Source organism: Rhinichthys klamathensis, unplaced genomic scaffold (assembly GCF_029890125.1).
Source record: "Rhinichthys klamathensis goyatoka isolate OS25496 unplaced genomic scaffold, OSU_Roscu_1.1 h1tg000726l_1, whole genome shotgun sequence".
Classification (NCBI taxonomy): domain Eukaryota; kingdom Metazoa; phylum Chordata; class Actinopteri; order Cypriniformes; family Leuciscidae; genus Rhinichthys; species Rhinichthys klamathensis.
In genome coordinates this window covers 663,037-687,500 of record NW_026607140.1, presented here as the reverse complement: position 1 = coordinate 687,500, position 24,464 = coordinate 663,037, and the positions used below count along the sequence as shown (strand labels likewise).

Here is a 24,464-nt window from a genome sequence, read left to right as displayed (position 1 = left end):
CCGAACGCGAATAGAGCGTCAAATACGTGTCTATCGCGTTTAGTTAGACGCTTGAACATTCGCTCGAGTTCACATTTTTCAACTTGCGCGGAAGACATTCGCGGCAAACGCATCGCCCAATTCGCGTCATTCGCAACGCCCGGCGCAAATGATGCGTCTATTCGCGTCTTTGCATTGACTTTGTATGTAATCTACTCGCCCAAATAATTAAATTCGCGTTCGGTGTGAACACACCATTAGGCTATGTAGGAACCCACTACCCAGTTACGCATTATTTACACATCTGCATATTTGACGATTACGCATTTGATTAGAATTGTAATGAGACAATAATGAGTAATGAGTTTGTAAACCATATTATTCTTCAAAATAAAAGCTCGATGCCGTTTCCGTCAAAATAAAAGATCATGTTCTTCTCTGTATAGAAATTAGTACGAAACTATTTATGAAAATTGCTTTTATTTTTCAGTGCATTTGTTTTACAACATATGGCTATTACTGTCATGGGATTAATATTATAACTATTATTATGTAGTAGTGTAATGTAGACAGACACTATATCACAACTAAAAGAGTTTTGAGTTTTTCTTTGTTCAATTTGCACACTGAATATGGGTCGGAGCTCTTTATTTTTAACTCTTAAAGTGCACCAGATTGATGAATTTAACATTAAAAAGCACAACATTTTCTTACAGGGGGGCATGCCCCCGAACCCCCCTAGAGGGACAGAGGTGCACTCACCACAGATTTCCCAAAATCCTGTGGGAAAAACCGGTATTGCTATCCCAGCTTATAGCTTTCTTTAGGATTCATCACTGTGGAGTATAGTTCAACTTAGTAGTTATTTCATCGGTTAACTCTTACTCACTCCTATTCACTTATGGCATTAGTGGTTTTAATAGGAGTTGGTATACATATTCAAGGGCGTGCAAAGTTCGGTTGTGTTATATAGTGGGCCAGTCTGGGCCAAAATGCCCGGCCCGATTTTTTGTCCCAGTCCAGCCCTGTATATATACATGGGGATGATTAGGAGGCCATGATGGACAGAGGCCACTGGGCAAATTTGGCCAGGATGCTGGGGTTACACCCCTACTCTTTCGAAAGACATCCTGGGATTTTTAATGACCACAGAGAGTCAGGGCCTCGGTTTAACGTCTCATCCGAAGGACGGTGCTCTTTGATAGTATAGTGTCCCCGTCACTATACTGGGGCGTTAGGACCCACACAGACCACAGGGTGAGCGCCCCCTGCTGGCCTCACTAACAACTCTTCCAGCAGCAACCTGGTTTTCTCAGAAGGTCTCCCATCCAGGTACTAACCAGGCTCAGCCCTGCTTAGCTTCAGTGGGCAACCAGTCTTGGGCTACAGGGTGATATGGCTGATGGCTTGCCAAATAATGCACTTCTGAGTCATCCACATTGTTGAAAACAAAACCCACTTTCCTAGCATTAGGATCGTTTGGAAGGTACTGGTATTGGTCCTGTGTGGATCTTCCTCGTTCTCATGTCACTTTTCACTAACGCTCCAGTGGGCGGAGCCAAAGACCCGCTGATGTAGACGCTGGCGTTGATAGTCTTTCGCTGCCCTGTGACGTCACAAGTCTCCACTTTTGAGATCCTGTCGTTTTCTGGCCTTGGTTTCAATAAAAGCTTTTTGTTTTTAAACTTACAGGATAGTTTTATAGTACAACAACCTCTTAACTGTCAAAAGATCAAGGAAAATTGTAATTCTCAGTTCATGACCCCTTTAAAAAATGATTTCATTTCAAACCTGTATGACATAATATACATCCATTAAGTTCATTTTGAAGGATGTTCACGCTGCTGTTTTCGTGTGTGTGTGTGTGTCCAGTTTCCATGCACGTTCTTCGAGGGCCGAGCGGATATGTGCGCGTCCTTCTGCTATGAGATCCTGAAGTGCTGTAACTCCAAACTGAGCTGCATCCGCAGTGACGCGGCTCACCTGCTCTACTTCCTCATGAAGAGCAACTTCGACTACACGGGACGCAAGTCCTTCGTCCGCACACACCTGCAGGTGCAGTGACATGTGACCCTGACATCACAGTGCCCGGATGGGTCCGCAGGAGGCCTGGGAATCTTTTAGTTTCTCACGGTTTGATTCAAATCGATTCTTGAGGTCACGATTCGATAAAAAAAAACGATTCTCGATTTTAAATCAAATTTCGATTCGATATGTGCATAGATATGATTGTAGGTTACGGTTTTGTGTTACTTTTCTTATTTGACTGCGGTAGACAGTTTAATAGGTCTAGAAGGAAAAAAATCCTACTGAATTAAATGTGAACCTTGAAATTGATTTAGTTTTTCTTCCCATTTTAGTCTACCCAATATTATAAAACAAATGCCCTTTAAGCCGACTACAATCATTACACACAGTCTTCTGTATTAAAGCGGGGTAGGCAATTTTATTTTATTTTTGATATTAAAAACAGAGACAAAGAAGCAGATTACAATAGGACAAATACTATAGAAAAATAACTTTAGGTACAGTAGCATAGGTTTATTTAACATGTAGTAATAAATACTACCAAAATTGAATAATCAAATGTAAAAATAAAACACTGTATAGTCTTCACTGTATGAATTAAATTTATATTGATTCATATTGACAAAAAAAATCAATTTTTTTTTTATTAACATTAATGAAACGGATGGCAGCAGTTTATGAGGCTGCTGTCCCTTTAAGAATGAATGCGCTGATCTAATATACTGTTACACATCCGATTTTCTCCCATTTGTTTTAGTTTGCGTAGGACATAACAGACTCTGTTTACATTTATATACTCCAAAGTCATTTTGACATAATTGTGTGTGTAGCTGTGAAAGAGAACTGAATTCGAGACCGCATTGAGTCCTTGTTCGCGGCTTATTGTGATTAACATCAATAACTTTAAGTAACTTTGAGTAGTACTGCGAAATTAAAGAAGTCTAACACTTTAGAAAATCGATTTTTTTTTTTATTTGTGAATCGATGCAAATCGGTCGAAGAAAGAATCGCGATTCATATACGAATCGATTATTTCATCCGGTCTTTTAAGAGTAGATGGCAGCAGCATGTGATGATGTCATCATAACTATGTCATCAGTGATATCTGTGATTCCTCAGGTGGTGATCGGCGTCAGTCAGCTGATCGCTGATGTCATCGGAATAGGAGGGACACGGTTCCAGCAGTCTCTGTCCGTCATCAACAACTGTGCCAACAGTGACAAAACCATCAAAGTTAGTTCCTTTCCAATACTCTCATACGCAAACACTCGATCCTGGAGCAAAGATTAGACACAGAGCCGATTATGGAGGAAGTGATGTCGTTTATGGCTATAGAAAACAATATTAAAAGTGGCATCCAAAAGTATTTAGATTTTTTTGTGAGCACAAAGTCCCTCCAGCGGGAGTTCTCCTCTATATCAGTGTCAGTGTTTCTGAACTCCTGAAACACCTCCATTGTAGTCTTGAGTTTCTCCCGGGAACGAACACGTCACGATATTCCTCATTTAAATAATTCATACGCAGAATAAAGGGGCGGGGCCTGGTTGAGTGAGTTAGTAGTGTGTTAAACCTGGCGGTTATGATAAGGGGCGGGGCATTTCCCAAACACACTCGAAGCATTCGACCAATCACAACACACTGATCCAGCCGACCAATCAGAGCACAGTGTGCTTTTCAGAAGGAGGGGCTTCATAGAGACAGGAAGTAAACAGAGCGTTACTGACAGACTGGGAAGAGAGGAGCCGCAACAATGGAGAATATGAGGAGAATAATCAACATTCAAGCAGGAAAACCTGTTCTAGTAGAGCCTGAAACTACATCAACACTTAAAGATACAATATGTAAGATTTTTGTAATAAAATGTTCAAAAGCCACTTCCACAGTATGATATATTTCGTGCAGTTGTGTACTTACATTATCCCATAAGTTCCCAAGGATTTGTAAGTTTAAGGATTTTCCCTTGTCATTGTCGCCTATCAATGACGTCACATAACAGGCTAATATAGCATTACATTTCATGTTCCTTGCAGCTAATGCATTACGATGACATAAAATGGTGTGATCAAACGTACAGATGATACAAAAACAATTTTATTACCTCATCAGTGAACATGATTTGTGAATTACATCGCCTACATCTCTGGATGGTGAAAACGACATCTCCCATCGTTCCACTCTCCTTCATTGTATCATCAAGCTTCGCCTTTGTTATAGTTTTGAAAATGCGACCTCTGGTGGCGGAAACTTACATATTGTTCCTTTAATAGGTCCTCTTTAAGTTCTACTCAAACTCTGAAAGTTACACATTAACACACAGTCATCATCCGTCTCCTGTAGAGCACAGCATTCCCGTCAGACGTGAAAGACCTGACGAAGAAGATCCGGACTGTTCTGATGGCCACGGCTCAGATGAAGGAGCACGAGAGGGACCCGGAGATGCTGGTGGACCTGCAGTACAGTCTGGCCAAGTCTTACGCCAGCACACCTGAGCTCCGCAAGACCTGGCTGGACAGCATGGCTCGTATACATGTGAAGAACGGGGACCTGTCTGAGGTACACACACACACACACACACACACACACACACACACCTGCATGTGTGACCTACGCTGGAGCTCATGTTGTCTGGTTTGGTCTCTGCAGGCAGCCATGTGTTATGTGCACGTTGCAGCGCTGGTGGCCGAGTACCTGAGGAGGAAAGGTTAGACACACACCGATACACACACACACACACATGGCCAGCTTAGTCATTTTCCCGTGAAGATGTTAAAAGGATGATCATGTGACACTGGAGACTGGAGTAATGATGCTGGAAATTCAGCTTTGATCACAGGAATACATTACATTTTTAAATATATTCACATAGAAAACAGCTATGTTGCAGTTTTTACTGTATTAAAATACACTGTAAACTCGAATAAGTTGGCAAAACAAATAGTTTTTTGAGGTAATCAGTTACATAAAAAAGTGTAAGTGAAGAAATTCAAAGTTTAAGTTAGCAAAACTTAAGAACTGGCTTTAAATATTTGAGTAAGATAATTCATGCATTATCGTAATCTCAACTTTTTGATAAATAACTTTAGTAGTGGCTAGCTTTAACTAGCTAATTCAGTAAATGCTAACTTGCTAATTGGTAACACAATGCTTTGATACCATTAACATGGCAATGGCATAACAATGAGTATGACAATGTAGAACATTTAACATATATCTGTTCTCAACCCAGGTTTGTGCTGCATGTAACCTCCCCAAAAAACCCAACACAACAGAAACTCTTCTAAATGAACATCGCTAAACATTAAACACTGGTACATTGAGTCTCCGAGTAATGATGCTGGAAATTCAGCTTTGATCACAGGAATACATTACATTTTTAAATATATTCACATAGAAAACTGCTATTTTGCATTTTTTACTGTATTAAAAGGTAATCAGTTACATAAGAAAGTGTAAGAAATTCAAAGTTTAAGTTAGCAGAACTTAACAACTGGCTTTAAATATTTGAGTAAAATAATTCATGCATTTAACTTAAAATTATTGTAATCTCAACTTTTTGATATATCATTTTAGTAGTGGAAACAGGGCTAGCTTTAACTAGCTAATTCAGTAAATGCTAACTTGCTAATTGGTAACACAATGCTTTGATACCATTAACATGGCAAAGCAATGAGTATGACAATGTAGAGCATGTAACATATATCTGTTCTCAACCCAGGTTTGTGCTGCATGTAACCTCCCCAAAAACCCAACACAACAGAAACTCTTCTAAATGAACATCGCTAAACATTAAACACTGATACATTTCCCACTTAACATTCATCTTGCTCATTAAAACATTATATATCACTAATCATTTTAGCATTTACTCTGCCTTTTGAGTGTCATGGCAAAGCATGCTGGGAATTTCAGTTAAATTTAAGTTTGTCTAAATTTAAAGTTCATGAAACTCAAAACAATGAAACAATTCAGATTACTTAAAATGTCAGTTTTGTGAACTCAAAATAAAAGAAAATAAAAGTCAATTTGATTTAACTAATTTGTTTAATTTAAGTTCACACTACTTAAACCAATTTATCATTTTGAACATTAGGGTTTAAGTAAAAAAAAAACATTATTTTTCACACACTACATTATTGCAGCACCTCTACTCTCAGTCTGTCTGAAACACACTGATCTCTGCAAAGCCCCTCCTCCTGAACAGCTCAGAGGGCTCTGATTGGCCAGACTTCTCAAGTGTGTGTCGGGAATGTGACGTCATGATCGTGAGCTTCAGCTTCTGAAGCACCTGTAAACACACAGTTAATAATGTCGTCTGTATTAATATATCAGTTCAAGCCCGATTCTGAAAATGCGGATGATCAAGCCGATCGCAAGCACAACTTGTGTACAGACGACATTTTACTCTCCCGGGTTCAGGAAGATGTGCTGTGCACAAGCAAACGTTTGGGTCGCACTGCTTAAGAACAGTGAGTCTAAACCACTGATTCCTGATTTCATCCGGTTTCGGACGGCCAAACTAAAGGGCTTTGCTTCCACATGCAAACACACAGTGACTACACTACACTTCACTAAAGCCTCGTCTTCTCTCTCTGACCAGCATTATGCTAATATTTCACATTATGACGTGGACGTTTGCAGAGGTTTGGTGAGTCTGGACTTGGATCGAGGGTTTTAGGCAGGTCTAAGCTCTGCACAAATAGACACAGTACACACTAAAGGAAAAGAAAAACATTTTAAAAAAGAAAAAAAAGCATTCAATGGCCTCTGTAAGAAAATAAAAATAATAAACGGATAGATCTTATATATTTGTATTCCTATGTCATAGAAAGAATCCAAATGATTAACATTTTCGTTAAAAACATGAGAAGTTAATGTTTAATCCAAGGACACACGTGTAATTACTCATCATGATTAGTATGTGTAAGGTTTCCACACCAGACTGATTTCCTTTCTCACTTTCTTGTCATCATATCTCTCTGTCTGATAAAGCCTCTGCTGATAATAAGTCATCACTCGGCGTATTACTCACGTTTGCTGCACTTCTAAGAGTTAAGGGTTAATCAGCAGGACTCAATCCAAACAATCTTTCACCTTTTCTATCTGACGTTATCATGCAACTGTCAGTTGTTATATTGACAGATTTTGAAGTGATGTGTGTGTGTGTGTTTGTGCAGGCATGTTTAAACAGGGCTGTTCAGCGTTCAGAGTGGTCACACCAAACATTGATGAAGAAGCGTCTATGATGGAAGACGTGGGGATGCAGGACGTTCACTTTAATGAGGTGAATATCTGTCTGACAGCAAACGGGCCGTTCGTTCACATCACAGGTGACGCAAACATCCATCGGCTCAACAGAAAGAAAATGCCCACGATATAAGAGATGGAGTGAAGAGAAAAGCTCCTTTTAGCTGCTATCAGAAGCAGGATGAAGGAGAAACAAGTTCAATAAAAAAAAATAAAAAAAAAACCTACAGTGAAGTCATTTGCACGCTGGAATTTAAGAATCAAAAGTAAGCAGCAACAATGTGACAAATTAAGTGATATTAAGTCCATAAAGTGTATATTGAATGTGTATTTGTTTTGCTCATGATCCGAGTAAAGAGCACTGCAGAAATACACACAACACATGAATAACTCCATAGAGGTCCATTGTTTCTAGTTCACGTTGAGTGTCCATGTGTCCTAACAGGCGCGGTGTGAATGCACAACTGCTACACACTCACAGCCAATCAGAACATATTTAATGTTTAATATTTATTTGCGAGGCCCAACAAGATTTCACTGGAGGCAGTGATCAACAAAATGTCCCGCATTGTTTGTCAGGTCGGACCAGGTTAGGATCCAGTATTATAGTGTCCGTGAAGGTTTAGTTTAATATTAGTGCTGTAAAAGAGGGAAGCAATAAAGGAATAATCCATGTGTGTGATGGTGATTATCAGTGAGCTTATCTCCATACGGATGACACTCAACCATCAGCCCTGCACTTTGACTGAGAGATAAAACACGATTCATTTCACATCACAGTTTGAAGCGGGTTATTATAGTCGACCGAAATAAACCTTACTTGAAATCACATAAACAATCAAACTTGAGCTTATTTTATTTTAACCAGTTGGCAAAGCAACTTTTCTTTTTTAGTTTAACTTAATACGGTGTTATTTTAGTTTTAGTGTTAGCTTTTATTTATATATTTTCAGTTTTCATGTTCATTTTAGTTTCGTTTTTAGTAATTTCGTTTTTTGCTTTTGTCATTTTATTTATTTATTTATTTATTTAATATTTAAAAAAAAAAGTGCTGTAAAGGTTTAATATATTTAGTTTTATTTTAATATATTTATTTCAGTTTTATTTTCCAGTTAATAATTTTAGTGCTTAAACTTTTATTCAGTTTATTGCCAAGGAAGCATATCTACTTTTCATTTAGACGTTTTTTCAGTTAATATTTATATTTTATTTTATTTGAGCTTTATTTCAATTAGCCAAAATGTTTTGAATAGTTTTAGTTTAAGTTAATGATAATAACCCTTACTTTATGTACTAAAAATAAAAATAAAACAGAAAAAAATATAGTATATAAATAATATTAAAAAATATTATTTAATAATATAAATAGTATATAAATAATAATATAAATTATTTTAATATAAATAGAAAATTATATATATATATATTTATTATAAATGATACACATACAAACATATATTTTTAAATAAACCGTAATTAATAACAATGACAAAAACAAACTTAAAAAATTTAAATGCAGAAATTCTAAATATTAAAAAAAATATCTCAATGATACTGAAAGCTCATGCTGATGTGATTCTCTACACCTGCGGTTCCTCTGATGCGACTCCTGTGTGAACTTCAGCAGAACACCCGTGATTAAACACCTGAGAGCTGATGACTCTGGCTTGTTTCTCGCAGGACGTCCTGATGGAGCTTCTGGAAGCGTGTGCTGACGGGTTATGGAAAGCCGAGCGATACGAGCTCATCTCTGACATCTACAAACTCATCATTCCCATCTATGAGAAACGCAGAGATTTTGAGGTACAGCAGTAAACACACTGATATATGTCTCAGGATGTTCACACAGACTGTGAGATGAGTTGTTTAGTAACTGCTTCTCGATGAGTGATGAATGTTGAATTACAGTTTAATTTAGGGTTAGTTGCATGTAACTCTAGTTATTACTATAGTAACTACAAGGACATAGTAAAATAAAGTGTTAACAAATGTGAGCTGTAAAGATGTGATTGGTAAGCTGTGTGTGTGTGTGTGTGTGTGTGTGTGTCAGAAACTGTCTCACCTGTATGACACGCTGCACCGGGCCTACAGTAAGGTCACAGAGGTCATGCACACGGGCAAGCGCTTGCTGGGAACATACTTCAGAGTGGCGTTCTTCGGTCAGGTGAGTCTCTTCACACTCCTCATCTCTCCATCTCTCGTGTTTATCTGTTATCTGTCTGAAGGCTGTGTGTTTGAGCTCGGCTTGTGTGGCCTGGACTCTTATGAACTCTTATTTATTGTGCTCCGCTTTGGGTGTAAACATGAATGTGTGGGATATCAGAGGCTACAGTCAGTACTAGCATGCTCCAGTTTGATCATAACAGAAGTGCGTATCTGCGATAAGATATACGTTTGTATTTTGTTGGTAACATGTCTGAAGTTTTTTTTTTTTTTTGGCTGTTTCTCTGCCTTTCTATTGGGATAGGATAGTATTGAGTAGAGAAGTGAAGTGGGAGAGAGGGGGGTCCACTTCTATTGTCCAAAGCACAATGTCGGAGCGCCGCCCACGAGACTATCAGCTTTTTTGATCAACATCAAGATTTTTTGGTTCAAATTTACAGTAAATTAATAAATAACACTTGAGGAAAAGAAGTGCACTTGATTGTATTGAATGTGCACTTGTAGTTTACTTCAAATCTTAAGAGTGTATTTAAAAAAAAAAACTGTACTTGCAGATAATATAATATTACTGAAATAAAAGGCCATTTAAGTGCACTTAAAGAGAGTACAGTTTCATGACTGTTTCTTAACACACTTAAGCACACTTAAAAAAAGGCTTTTTTCTTTTAAATCACTGTTTCTAATAATCTTTTGCCGTGCTTTAAAGAAGTTCACTTATTTTGATGTGTTGACTAACACACTAAAGCACATGTAAAATACCTGATTATAACTTTTCATATATTGTAATTACAAATATATTTAAATGCATGACGTCCAAGATTCAATGTAAATGAGAAGTCTATTTTAAATGTTCATAAAGGTTTGTCAATACATTCAGCTATGCTTTATCCATATTTCAAAGACAATAGAAGTAATTGTGAAATTACATATATGAAGATACTTATGTACTTAAGTTCATCTTAACTGAGTCAAAAGTCACACTAAAGTTCATTAATTGCATTTAATATAAATTTAAACTATGATTTTCATTTAATTGCAAATTAAGTGTCTAAAAACATTCAGTTTGCACAAGTTTATTTTTTAAAGGAAATTATTTCCATAATAAGTACTCTTTTCAAAAGTGTATTAAAGTGTACTTTTTCAGGGAAAGTGTATGCATTTATTGGCCAGTAATAGTCTTCTATTCAGTGATATGGAAACAAATTTGACTTCTAAAGCCACGTTTTGTAATGTCTAATCAATCACTTACTCTTCTGACACAATAATATAATGTATAGAAGTTTGTTTCCGCCACAGAATAAAACATTTTAAAAGATAACTGACTTTTTGTTACAATTCTGACTTTATTTCTCAGAAAGAATTACGTTATAATGTCAGAATTGCGAGATAAAAAGTCGCAATTATCTTTTAAAATGTTTTATTCTGTGGCAGAAACGAGCTTCCATAATGTCTTTTGTCAGCAAATATTAGTAGAAATGTGATAAACTGGCATACAGTATAGTGAATTAACCAATGACCATCCCTGAAGCGTAATGAAAGATGTTGTGAAAAGTGTGTGTGTCACTGATGGGTGTTTCTGTCTCTAGCAGTACCAGTGTAATGACTCTGAGATCAACGAGGTAAACGGACCCGAGTTTCACGTGTGTGTGTGTGTGTCGTCCTGCTGGCTCTGGAAGTCATCATAATCCCTCTGTCATTATTAGGAGTTATCATCTAAACATTACAGTCTTTCTACATCCCAGTATTTCCCGAGTGCTGTTGTAAATATGTGTTTCCTGTGACTAATTTAGTATTTAAAAATTAGTCGGCAATTGGCCTTTTTATGTCTAGCTGGTGAGCAGCAGGTTTCTTAAAGTTGAGTTTTAACGCGTTCTTCTGATTGATTCAGATTCGCTTGTTGTTTCAGGGGTTCTTCGAGGATGAAGATGGGAAAGAATACATATATAAGGAGCCCAAATTCACGCCACTGTCTGAGGTCTCACAAAGACTCCTCAAACTCTATTCAGACAAGTTTGGAGCGGAGAATGTCCGAATGATCCAGGACTCTGGCAAGGTAAGAAACATACAGTTACAGTATCGAATATTCAGAATAAAGTCTGGTCCATATTGCAGATTATCCTGGCCAAGACCAATAGAGTTCTTACTTACTTACTCACTCGCTTACTCGCTTACTCACTTACTTACTCACTCGCTTACTTACTCACTCGCTTACTTACTCACTCACTTACTCACTCACTCACTTATTACTTACTCACTTACTCACTCACTTACTTACTCACTCGCTTACTTACTTACTCACTTACTTACTTACTCACTTACTTACTCACTCGCTTACTTACTCACTCACTTACTTACTTACTCACTTACTCACTCACTTACTTACTCACTCGCTTACTTACTCACTCGCTTACTTACTCACTTACTTACTTACTCACTCGCTTACTTACTTACTCACTTACTTACTCACTCACTTACTCACTCACTTACTTACTCACTCGCTTACTTACTCACTTACTTACTCACTCGCTTACTTACTCACTCGCTTTCTTACTCACTTACTTACTTACTCACTCGCTTACTTACTCACTCACTTACTCACTCGCTTACTTACTCACTCACTTACTTACTTACTCACTCACTCACTTACTCACTCACTTACTTACTCACTCGCTTACTTACTCACTCGCTTACTCACTTACTCGCTTACTCACTCACTTACTTACTCACTTACTCGCTTACTTACTCACTTACTCGCTTACTTACTCACTTACTCGCTTACTTACTCACTTACTGACTCACTTACTAACTTACTCGCTTACTTACTCACTCACTTACTAACTTACTTACTCACACACTCACTCACTTACTTACTCGCTTACTTACTCACTCGCTTACTTACTCACTCACTTACTCACTTACTTACTCACTCGCTTACTCACTTACTCGCTTACTTACTCACTCACTTACTTACTCACTTACTTACTCACTCGCTTACTCACTCGCTTACTCACTTACTCACTCGCTTACTTACTCACTCGCTTACTTACTCACTCGCTTACTTACTCGCTTACTTACTCACTCGCTTACTTACTCACTTACTTACTCACTCGCTTACTCACTTACTCGCTTACTTACTCACTCGCTTACTTACTCACTTACTTACTCACTCGCTTACTCACTCACTTACTTACTCGCTTACTTACTCACTTACTCGCTTACTTACTCACTCACTTACTCGCTTACTTGCTTACTTACTCACTCACTTACTCACTCACTTACTTACTCGCTTACTTACTCACTTACTTGCTTACTCACTCACTTACTTACTTACTTACTTACTCACTTACTTACTCACTCACTTACTCGCTTACTTACTCGCTTACTTACTCAGTTACTCGCTTACTTACTCACTCACTTACTCACTCACTTACTCGCTTACTTACTTACTCGCTTACTTACTCACTTACTCGCTTACTTACTCACTCACTTACTTACTCACTCACTTACTCACTCACTTACTTACTCGCTTACTTACTCACTTACTCGCTTACTTACTCACTCACTTACTTACTCACTCACTTACTTACTCACTCACTTACTTACTCACTCACTTACTTACTTACTCACTCACTTACTTACTCACTCACTTACTCACTCACTTACTTACTCACTCACTTACTTACTCACTCACTTACTTACTTACTCACTCACTTACTCACTCACTCACTTACTTACTTACTCACTCACTTACTTACTCGCTTACTTACTCACTTACTCGCTTACTTACTCACTCACTTACTTACTCACTCACTTACTTACTCACTCACTTACTTACTCACTCACTTACTTACTTACTCACTCACTTACTTACTCACTCACTTACTCACTCACTTACCCACTTACTTAAGCTGCAATGTGTACATTTAAATTGTTACGGTATACTACCTGGAGTATGTTTTTCTAGAACATTAAGAGATAGGCCTCAGGATTTGTGTTTGCCGTTAAATGTAGACGTCATCGAGCGGTGTATCTTTACTAGCATGAGGCCCAGAACTGCCGATTAGCTAAATGTGCTTTTCTGTTTGGTGCAGATTAACACGAAGGATCTGGACTCGAAGTACGCCTACATCCAGGTGACTCACGTCAGCCCGTTCCTGGAGGAGAAGGAGCTGCTGGAGAGGAAGACTGACTTCGAGAGGAGCCACAACATCCGTCGCTTCGTCTTCGAGATGCCGTTCACCGTTTCAGGCAAAAAACAAGGCGGCGTAGAGGAACAGTGCAAACGCAGGACTATACTGACCAGTGAGTACACACACTTACACACTGCATACTCCACATGGAGAAGAGGAGATCCACTGCATTAGAGATAAGTGTCTGACACTTCCAGAGAGACCCATGAGAGTCGGCTGAATCTGAATCTTACAGTTTTATGATCTTCCCAATCACAAAGTACAGCTCTTATCTTACAGTGTCTCAGCGCACACGTCAACTCCTTCAGTGCGCTTTAAAAGCATCCCAGGATGCACCTCATCAAACACACTGAGCAGAGCTGGACAAAGAACATCACATAGAAGAGTTCATTATATTCAAACAAATAACCCTCTGGTGCTCTTCAAAACATTGTTTTACATTTTGTTGTTTTAGAATTTTTTTGCTTCATTGGAATGGAACGAAACTTGGTAAATGTGAACACAACAAAGATCATGGACATGATTGGAAAAGGTTCAATAGTCCTGTAAAAAATAGTCACACTCAGAAATGAGCGCATTGGAAATGAACGGGAGAATAATTTCATCTAGTGGAAGCGTTTGGTACTGCGGCCAAACACAATCTGACTGATAGCTCATTTTTTGAGATATGAGATATCAACCTTTTTAGATTTATGGCTTTGATTTTCCAGCAGTTTTAGAGTAAAACGTGATTTTGAAAATATATATTTCATATAAAAATGTAAAAAAAAAGTATTTTTGTGCATTTTCATAACAATACACGTAAAATTTAAGTTCTCTTCTTTAAACTTCAGCAATAATCTGCCAAGTGTCGTCTTTGAAGAGATCAAACTTCAGTCTGTCAATTTAACGCATCTCAGAATGTAATGATGCATGAAATGCATTTCTAGCTTGAAATATTGGCATTAATATACTTCAACTATATCAACTATGTTCCGGTATTTCACTGTGTAAAGAGTTTTTTTTATTTTTTTATTACCCAAGTATTAAGAAATGGGTCCTAGCGATTCAAAAATAAATAAATAATAATAATTATTGTTGGTGAGTTTATTGGTGAATCCTGTGAACCGTGTTCCGCAGCCACACACTCGTTCCCGTACGTGAAGAAGCGCATCGCAGTGATGTACCAGCATCATGTGGACCTGAACCCCATCGAGGTGGCCATCGACGAGATGAGCAAGAAGGTGTTGGAGATCCGGCAGCTGTGTTCCTGCAGCGACGTGGACATGATCCAGCTCCAGCTCAAACTGCAGGGCAGCATCAGTGTGCAGGTGCGCACACACACACACACACACACACACACACACACACACACACACACACACACACACACGTGGACATGATCCAGCTCCAGCTCAAACTGCAGGGCAGCATCAGTGTGCAGGTGCGCACACACACACACACACACACACACACACACACACACACACACACACACGTGGACATGATCCAGCTCCAGCTCAAACTGCAGGGCAGCATCAGTGTGCAGGTGCACACACACACACACACACACACACACACACACACACACACACACACACGTGGACATGATCCAGCTCCAGCTCAAACTGCAGGGCAGCATCAGTGTGCAGGTGCGCACACACACACACACACACACACACACACACACACACGTGGACATGATCCAGCTCAAGCTCAAACTGCAGGGCAGCATCAGTGTGCAGGTGCACACACACACACACACACACACACACACACACACACGTGGACATGATCCAGCTCCAGCTCAAACTGCAGGGCAGCATCAGTGTGCAGGTGCGCACACACACACACACACACACACACACACACATAGACATGATCCAGCTCCAGCTCAAACTGCAGGGCAGCATCAGTGTGCAGGTGCACACACACACACACACACACACACACACACACACACACACACACACACACGTGGACATGATCCAGCTCCAGCTCAAACTGCAGGGCAGCATCAGTGTGCAGGTGCACACACACACACACACACACACACACACACACACGTGGACATGATCCAGCTCAAGCTCAAACTGCAGGGCAGCATCAGTGTGCAGGTGCACACACACACACACACACACACACACACACGTGGACATGATCCAGCTCAAACTGCAGAGCAGCATCAGTGTGCAGGTGCGCACACACACACACACACACACACACACACACACACACACACACGTGGACATGATCCAGCTCCAGCTCAAACTGCAGGGCAGCATCAGTGTGCAGGTGCGCACACACACACACACACACACACACACACACGTGGACATGATCCAGCTCCAGCTCAAACTGCAGGGCAGCATCAGTGTGCAGGTGCACACACACACACACACACACACACACACACACACACACACGTGGACATGATCCAGCTCCAGCTCAAACTGCAGGGCAGCATCAGTGTGCAGGTGCACACACACACACACACACACACACACACACACACACACACACACACACGTGGACATGATCCAGCTCAAGCTCAAACTGCAGGGCAGCATCAGTGTGCAGGTGCACACACACACACACACACACACACACACACACACACACACACCTAGACATGATCCAGCTCAAGCTCAAACTGCAGGGCAGCATCAGTGTGCAGGTGCGCACACACACACACACACACACACACACACACACACATAGACATGATCCAGCTCCAGCTCAAACTGCAGGGCAGCATCAGTGTGCAGGTGCGCACACACACACACACACACTCACGCACTCACTCACTCTCTCTCTCACACACACACACACACACACACCTCACACACACACACACACTGCTCACACACACACACCACACACACACCTCTCTCACACACACACACAGACACACACTGCTCACACACACACACACACACACACACACACACACTCACTCACTCACTCACTCTCTCACACACACAAACACACACACACACACAGACACACACACACACATGTTGTGTTTTCATGTTTTATGGGGACTTTCCATAGACATAATGATTTTTATACTGTACAGACTGTATATTCTATTCCCTTACACTAACCCTATCCCTAAACCTACCCATCACAGGAAACATTCTGCATTTTTACATTTTCAAACAACATCACTTAGTATGATTTATAAGCTGATTTCCTCATGGGGACCAAAAAATGTCCCCACACGAACAAGGATATCGGATATTGCCATCCTTGTGGGGACATTTTGTCCCCATAACGTAGGGTTTACCAGGCCACACTCACTCACTCACTCTCTCACACACACACACACACACACACACACACACACACACACCTCTCTCACACACACACACACTGCTCACACACACACACACAGGGTTGTAACGTCTCTCGTCTCCAGGTTAACGCCGGTCCTCTCGCGTACGCCAGGGCGTTCCTGGATGATGCCAGCACTAAGAAATACCCAGACAACAAAGTCAAACAGCTGAAGGAAGTGTTTCGGTAAATACACACACTTCCTCTGAGGATATTAACAACACTACACGCATGTACAATATCCTTCAAAAGCTTTTCAGCAGTAAGCTTTATTTTAATCATTCAGCAATGACATCACATTGATCAAAAGTGACATTAAAGACATTCATAATGTTTCAAAAGATTATATGTCAGATTAATGCTGTTCTTGTGAACTTTCTGTTCATCACAGAATCCTGAAAATGTTGTGTATCGGTTTCCACACAATTATGAAGCAGCACAACTGTTCAACACTGATAATAAGAAATATTAATTTATTGTTTGGTTTTGTTTCTCATCTTGTATTGTTCTGCTTTGTTTTTCTTATTTTGTTTACTTTGTTTTGTTTAACTTTGTTTTTGTTTTTTGTCTTCTGTTTTTGTTTGTCTTGTCGTGTTTTTAGGTGTTCAAGCACGAAGTGCTGAAAACCTATTGTATTTGTACTGATTTTTATTATTATTATTATTATTATTATTATTATTATTCTTCTGCCGTAAAACGCATCGTGCAGAACAAACCGTAAGTGCTGGAGCTCTGAAACTTTGTCAGATGGTAGTACAAAAATCGAGGAGAGCCTCAGAAAGTATGACCCCGATTGGCCTATAGGTGGCGCTACAGCAATCAATTGCGCGAAACTGCTCATAACTCCTAAACCGTATGTCGTAGACTCAAGTGTCTTATATCATTGGAAAGCTGGAGGCCTGAAGAACAAAACGTATATCTCCGATTTCATTTCCGGTATGCAAATTTTTCCGCCATTTTGAATTTTGTCAAAAACCTACTTTTGCGAACTAGTCCCTGGTTTTTCGCCCGATCAAAACCAGACAAATGCATACATGTTCTCTGGAGTCTGAATATCAATAATCATTGAAAAAAAGTTGAATTTTCGATTCACGGTCGCTAGGGGGAGTAAAATGATCGTTGTGGGAGGAGCCTATTTTACTAATATGGCTATAACTCGAGAAGTAAATGAGATATCTTCACCAATCTTGGAACACATGTGTATGAGTTCAATCTGAGGTCACAGTAAAAAAATCGCGTCGACCTAACACTAGGTGGCGCTATAACACACAAAAAACCTAAATCGGGCTATGACCACCTGACCGTTAGTCCGATTGACTTAAAAATTGGTATGCAGTGTCTTGGTCCAAGGTGCCATGTATGTGTATGAGGAAATTGGCGTAACTCAAAAAACATGGCCGCCATCGGCCAATGAATTTGAGCACCTATTACACAAGGTTAACGGAGGCCAATCGGAACGAAACTCGACGGACATGTTTGACTCATGGCCCAAGAGGTCTGTAAGAGTTTTGAAAGAAATTGGCCACTAGTTGGCGCTAACGAGTTTTACGGCTCTGTAATCACGTGGTGTTGCACACATCCCGAAAATATGCATATCATTTGATAGATCTCCTCAGGATGAACAACTTTCCCTCTAGAACCATTGCTGTCAATCAAATCGTTCATTAAATATTCACGAATATGTTAAAAACCTACTTTTGCGAACTAGTCCCTGGATTTTTGCCCGATTGGAACCAGACCAGTCTAGGACAATTCTCTGGACTCTCTAGATCAATAATCATTGAAAAAAAGTTGAACTTTTGCATTTTTCGTATGGCTATAACAGGGTCATTTAGAAAAGGGGCGTGTCAAAATACACACAAAAGCCTATAAATCATAAATAAAAACTCAGAACTAAACAAAAATTGGTGAGCATATGTGTCATAACATGGTGAAGAAGCATGCAAAGTTTCATGGAGATCGGACCATAGTTGGCGCTATAACTGTCAAAAAGCTTTAAAACCATACATTTCCTATGGCAAATTGCCTGTATTGGCTGTAAATGCTGATCTCTTAAATGAATGCTCAGATCTTCTTTAAAAAAGGTCAAGAACATGTGTAATATCACTCTGTACGGCATTGAAAAATTTCAGACAAATCAGACAAAATTTGCCTCTATAATTAATTGTCACAGGAAGCCTCAAAACGAAAGTAAAACATTGGGCCACGCCCCCCCAAGCACGAATTCACTCATAACTCGAAAACGGAAAGTCTCTGCCCGCTCAAATTTTGATGGTAAGGTCCTCTCGGGGATCTTGATCCAAATCTTTCGTCGCGGGGCTCGGGAGCGCCCCCCCCGCGGATCGCTAATCTGTGAGAACCCCAACTTGAAACGGCTGTAACTCTTGATCCACACCATCTAGATCCTTGTGGAAGAGCTTGTTGGAAAGGGCTCGTCCTCATCTAGCTTCGATTTGAGTTTGGTGTGATTTGGCCTGGGCATTCCCGAGATATAAGCCCACAAAGATATGCATTTAAACGGACATTACTCCCGACAGCAATCACTCAGCAACACGGGGATGGTCTTGTTCAAGAGGGCTCCTCTAACCCTATCTAAGTTCTGAGTTTCAGATTTTTTCACTTTCTCGTTCCCGAGATATAAGTAAAAAAAAAAACGAATTTCCTGTAATTCATTTCAACCGTTTATGTAGGCTGTAAAACCGCTGTTGTCCACTAGAGGGAGCAACAGCATTAGATATTTTTAATCTTTTTTAACCAGTTTTCAGCAATGGCTAACAAACAAATGCTTATAATATAATATTAAATAATGATTTATTAGAAAGTTTAATATTTTTACATCACAAATAAATATCTGAAATGCTTAAGGACCACAAAAAGAGATTTTCACAATATCATAACCCACAATTGTGTGTGTGTGTGTGTTTGTGTGTGTGTGTAAGCATGCATAATGGTATTCACATTGAAAGACTGGTTTGCTTTAGTGCACAATACTCAGGGTTTCTGCAGGGTTTAGTCAGTCAAATTTAAGACCTTTTAAGACCTTTTTATGACCAATATTATTTAAATTTATGACCTACTCGAATTACGAAAAATAACTTCCTTTCAAAAGTCTTTTTTTATTGACTTTCATTAAAAGTAATAAGTTTAATTATTTAAAGGTTCCATTTTCTTAAGAGTAACAAACTGAAGGCTCCCTTTTCCCTTATCAATAACACAGGAACAACACAACACTTATCACGATAATATCAGTCAATATCGATAATTATGACGATAAATGTTAATTCTTTATTTCTTTGAACTTTGAAGGCAGATTTTTGTTCCTAACTGAAAGTTGTAGAAACCAGAGCGTTAATTGTGGTTTTAAACTACTCTTTATTGTCAAAACATATCATGACAAACACTTGCCAAACAGGTGAACATTTCACAAATCTGAGGTAGAACATTCAAACATTTGTATTTTTTCCTTAACAAAAATAATATCCTTATTTCAAAATTAATTTCTTAGTTTCTGCATGTGCTAATGGGGGATATTGTTTCAAGTCTTGAAACAGGTTTGTGTTGCCTGACTTTGATGGCACGTATCTTTATGAAATGTATGAAAAACAGTAGGCTATAGCCTAAATACATAAATACTGTAATTATATTCCATTAGTCCTTTAATACATTGTCTACATTAATAATATAATACAATTCAATATGTATCCCACATTTCATGGTGCAGTTAATATTACTAGGCTAACGTTACAGTAAAACCATGGTAAAGGATGTAAATGTGTAGATGGAAAAGCTTTCTGACTGTATAGTTGCGCACAGTGTTTCTCCTGTTCGTCAGCGCTGTTTCATCTGCCTTTAAACTGGTTTAAATCACTGAGACATTTGTGTTCTTCGCTGAATTCAAGTGCTTCTCACTGGATCTCGTGATCGAGACTGATCAAAGTTAACCATAGACAGTAAAAGAACGCGTCTGCTCTAGTGAGCTTGATCGCGCTACGCTGCCGTTTGGACTTTGAGCCGAGCGGATAAACGCTCCGTGAGGCGCGCGCGGTTCAAATGAGTTTCGTTCCGCTTTTGGCGCATAAACATGATCTAACATTTATCGAACTCTTGATATCGTTTTATAGAGAAAACATTATATCGCGATAATGAATGAATGAGCATATCAATTTAAGACGTGGCTAAATGTAATTTATGACCTTGTATGGAAAAACCGGACGTTTTTATGGCCTAAAATTCTTATTATTAAATTTAAGACGTTTTATGACTTTTTATGACCCCGCGGAAACCCTGATACTGATTAAACCAAGTAGTTCAAAATAAAAGTGGTACTATAGCAATAAGTGGTCTTCTACTACCCTCTGCTGGACATTATACTTATTAATAGTCTTTTCACATGTGCTTTTGCATTCATATATTCAGACACTAAAAAATAACCTTATGTGACAATTACTATAATAACACAATCATACTTTACTGTTCTGAAACTTCACATAATTGCTAACAACGTGGTAAATCATAGTAAATCATGCTACAATCCTGCTGAATCATTCTAGAATGTGGTATATCATGATAAATTATTGTGTAACATTCGGTCACAACAAGGTAACATCAAGGTAAACTAAGACAAACCATGGTAAACTGAATATTGTAGTGCATTGAGAAATATGAATCCTGAAGGACAATTGCAGTAAACATTTCTTTTTTCCATCACATAGTTCAAATATCTGTATCTACAACAGAATGTGTGTGTGTAGTCCTAGGTTTCTGAATAAATGCTGAATAATCTGATTAATAGCTTGCAAAGACATTAAATGCTTATAGACCATTAAAATATATTTATATAATGACTTTGTGTGTGTGTGTGTGTGTGTGTGTGTGTGTGTGTGTGTGTGTGTGTGTGTGTGTGTGTGTGTGTGTGATCAAATGTCTACATATGAGTGCAAAAGCACCTGTGAAAACACTTTATTAATAAGTAGAATGGCCAGCAGAGGGCAGTAGAAGACCACTTATTGGCTCACTCTCATTTTGACACACTTGATTTTCAACAGTAAATCAAAGCACTAAAGCAAACCAGTTTTTCCATGTTAACTATTATAACACAATCATTTTTTGTCAGAGTGTATCACTTCATTTTTATTGGCCCTTCACATCAATGCAGCAATGTGGTAAATCATGGTAAATCACGATAGAAACATGGTAAATCATAGTAAAAACTACTATTACATGGTGGATCATGGCAAATCATGCTAGCAATGTGATGAATCATGGTAAATCATGCTACAATCCTGGTAAATCATTCTAGAATGTGGTATATCATGGTAAATCATCCTATAACATGGTAAATCATGGTAAACTGTGGTAAATCATGCTAGATTCATGGTAAATCATACTGGAACATTGTAGATCATGAAAAATCACACTAAATTTGGTATATCATGGTAAATCATGCTAAAACATGGTCTATTCCATCTATGATGTCAATGTTTAAATGCTTGCTACATACAACTTAATGTCTTTTGATGTTTTTGTGCTTAACGGCCTTAAAGGCCTTAACTGCTTGAACACCGCTAAATGCTGCTAGCAGCTTTAATTTTGCTTGTTTTTTGTCTTGTTAAACACACACACACACACACACACACACACATATATATATATATATATATATATATATGTATTAATGAGATTACATTGAACTACGAGTGAACTACAAGACAGCTTTTTAATTAACGATTAAAAATGGTGAAAGAAACTACGAAATAATCAAAAACACTGTGTGTAAATGTGAAAAATGTGAATTATGTTAAGTAAATTACTCATTTTTTTATTTAAATAAATCTAACCTTAAATTTTATATTTGAGCTTTTCAAAATCCCCACCTTTGCACTCTAAGAAATTCATAAATTGGAACAATGTATATTTGTCCACAAAACTAGTTTCATGCATACAGTATATATATATATATATGCATATATAAAGGTGGACTGGTATGTAAGTGTGACCTGTGTGTGTGTGTTCTGCAGGCAGTTTGTGGAGGCGTGTGGTCTGGGGTTAGCAGTTAATGAGCGTCTGATTAAGGAAGATCAGCAGGAGTATCATGACGAGATGAAGGCCAACTACAGAGATCTCACCAAAGAGCTCTCCGCCATCATGCATGAGCCTGTGAGACACACACACACACACACACACACACACACACACACACACACTTCATGTCTCTGTCGGATTTACATGCTTTAATCTCTCCCTGTTTTCTGTTCCTCTTTTGCTCTCATGGTCAGATCGAATGGTAAATCATTTCTCATAACTCACGCACACACTCACGAGAACTTGTTTCTGTTCTTCACGTAAGGATAAAGAGGAGTCTGAAATACTTTCTCAGTGATGTCCTCAAAGAAGTGCAAGCTCGTCTCCGCCACACAATCAAACATTCACAAAGATATTTGCGACTTTTTATCTCACAATTGCGATTTACATCTCGCAATTCTGACTTTTTTTCTTAGAATTGCGTGATCTAAAGTCACAATTGTGTGTTATAAAGTCAGAATTGCGAGTTATAAAATCATATTCTAAGAGAAAAAAAGAAATTGCATGTTTATATGTCACAATTCTGACTTTATAACACAATTGCAACTTTAAATCACGCAATTCTGACTTTATATCTCCCAATTGCGTGTTATTAAGTCAGAATTGTGAGATATAAACATGCAATTCTAAGAAAAAAAGTCAGAATTGTGAGATACATAATTTTTTTTTTTTTTTAAGATGTGTTCTGTGGCGGAAACCAGCTTCCACACAAAGGTGTTTACCATCCGGAGAGAACTTTTCTGGAAAGTTAATTTAATAAACAAACTTAGTTTTGGCCAGTTTTTGTTGAGAATGACGTCATGCCAGTTTGATTTCTCTTGAATATATGGTCCACAGGATTCAGCATTCTGCAGATCTGACCTCACAATCATTGAAGAAGATGTTGATATCAGAGTGGGCGTTGTAGACACTGCAGCGCTGCATCATTTCTGATCCTTCATTCCTCCTCTCTCTCCACAGATCTGCCCAGTGGATGATGGGATGCGCAGTCCTCTTCCAGACTCACTGCACATCTTTAATGCCATCAGCGGGACGCCCACTGCCGCCACCGTCCAGGGCCTGCCCAACTCCTCCTCAGTGGTGTGAGCCTGACCCCTGCGCTGACCTCGTGACCTTCGACCTCTCATCACGGGAGTGGAGGAGAGCCGAGGGAAGAGTCCGGGGGTTCTCCGACTGTTTCCTGTGGAGACTTCATCAAAAACTGTATTTTACCGTTGGCCATTTTGCCAGTTTTATTAGTAACCACAGTAAAAAAGAACGCAAGAACGGCTCACACAAGCAAACTGCGACGGCTTCGACATGTTATAAACACGTCCTCTGCGTGTGTGTGTGTGTTATCTTGCTCGTTCTGTGTGACTTCTTGAAGCTCAGATGTCCAGTTTTAGAGCGAGGGCCTGAAGTCGTGTAGTGTAACCCGTGTGATGCACTGGAGCTGCGGCGGACACACACACACACACACACATG

General features: G+C 39.0%; 1 protein-coding gene across 4 annotated transcripts in view; it reads left to right on the top strand.

The window, feature by feature from the left end:
• Positions 1–24,125, top strand: part of zmp:0000001200 (dedicator of cytokinesis protein 9) — a 90,392-nt gene extending 66,267 nt beyond the window's left edge. For all 4 annotated transcript variants that reach the window (XM_056242424.1, XM_056242422.1, XM_056242423.1 and 1 more), the window contains 13 exons: positions 1,852–2,034; positions 3,127–3,240; positions 4,345–4,560; positions 4,651–4,708; positions 7,182–7,288; positions 8,932–9,054; positions 9,302–9,415; positions 11,321–11,467; positions 13,506–13,716; positions 14,724–14,914; positions 17,005–17,105; positions 22,937–23,075; positions 23,961–24,125. In XM_056242424.1, coding sequence (XP_056098399.1) covers positions 1,852–2,034; positions 3,127–3,240; positions 4,345–4,560; positions 4,651–4,708; positions 7,182–7,288; positions 8,932–9,054; positions 9,302–9,415; positions 11,321–11,467; positions 13,506–13,716; positions 14,724–14,914; positions 17,005–17,105; positions 22,937–23,075; positions 23,961–24,086 — 1,830 coding nt within the window. In that variant the 3' untranslated portion in view covers positions 24,087–24,125. The remainder of the gene's footprint in view (positions 1–1,851; positions 2,035–3,126; positions 3,241–4,344; positions 4,561–4,650; positions 4,709–7,181; positions 7,289–8,931; positions 9,055–9,301; positions 9,416–11,320; positions 11,468–13,505; positions 13,717–14,723; positions 14,915–17,004; positions 17,106–22,936; positions 23,076–23,960) is intronic.
• The last annotated feature ends 339 nt before the right edge of the window (positions 24,126–24,464 follow it).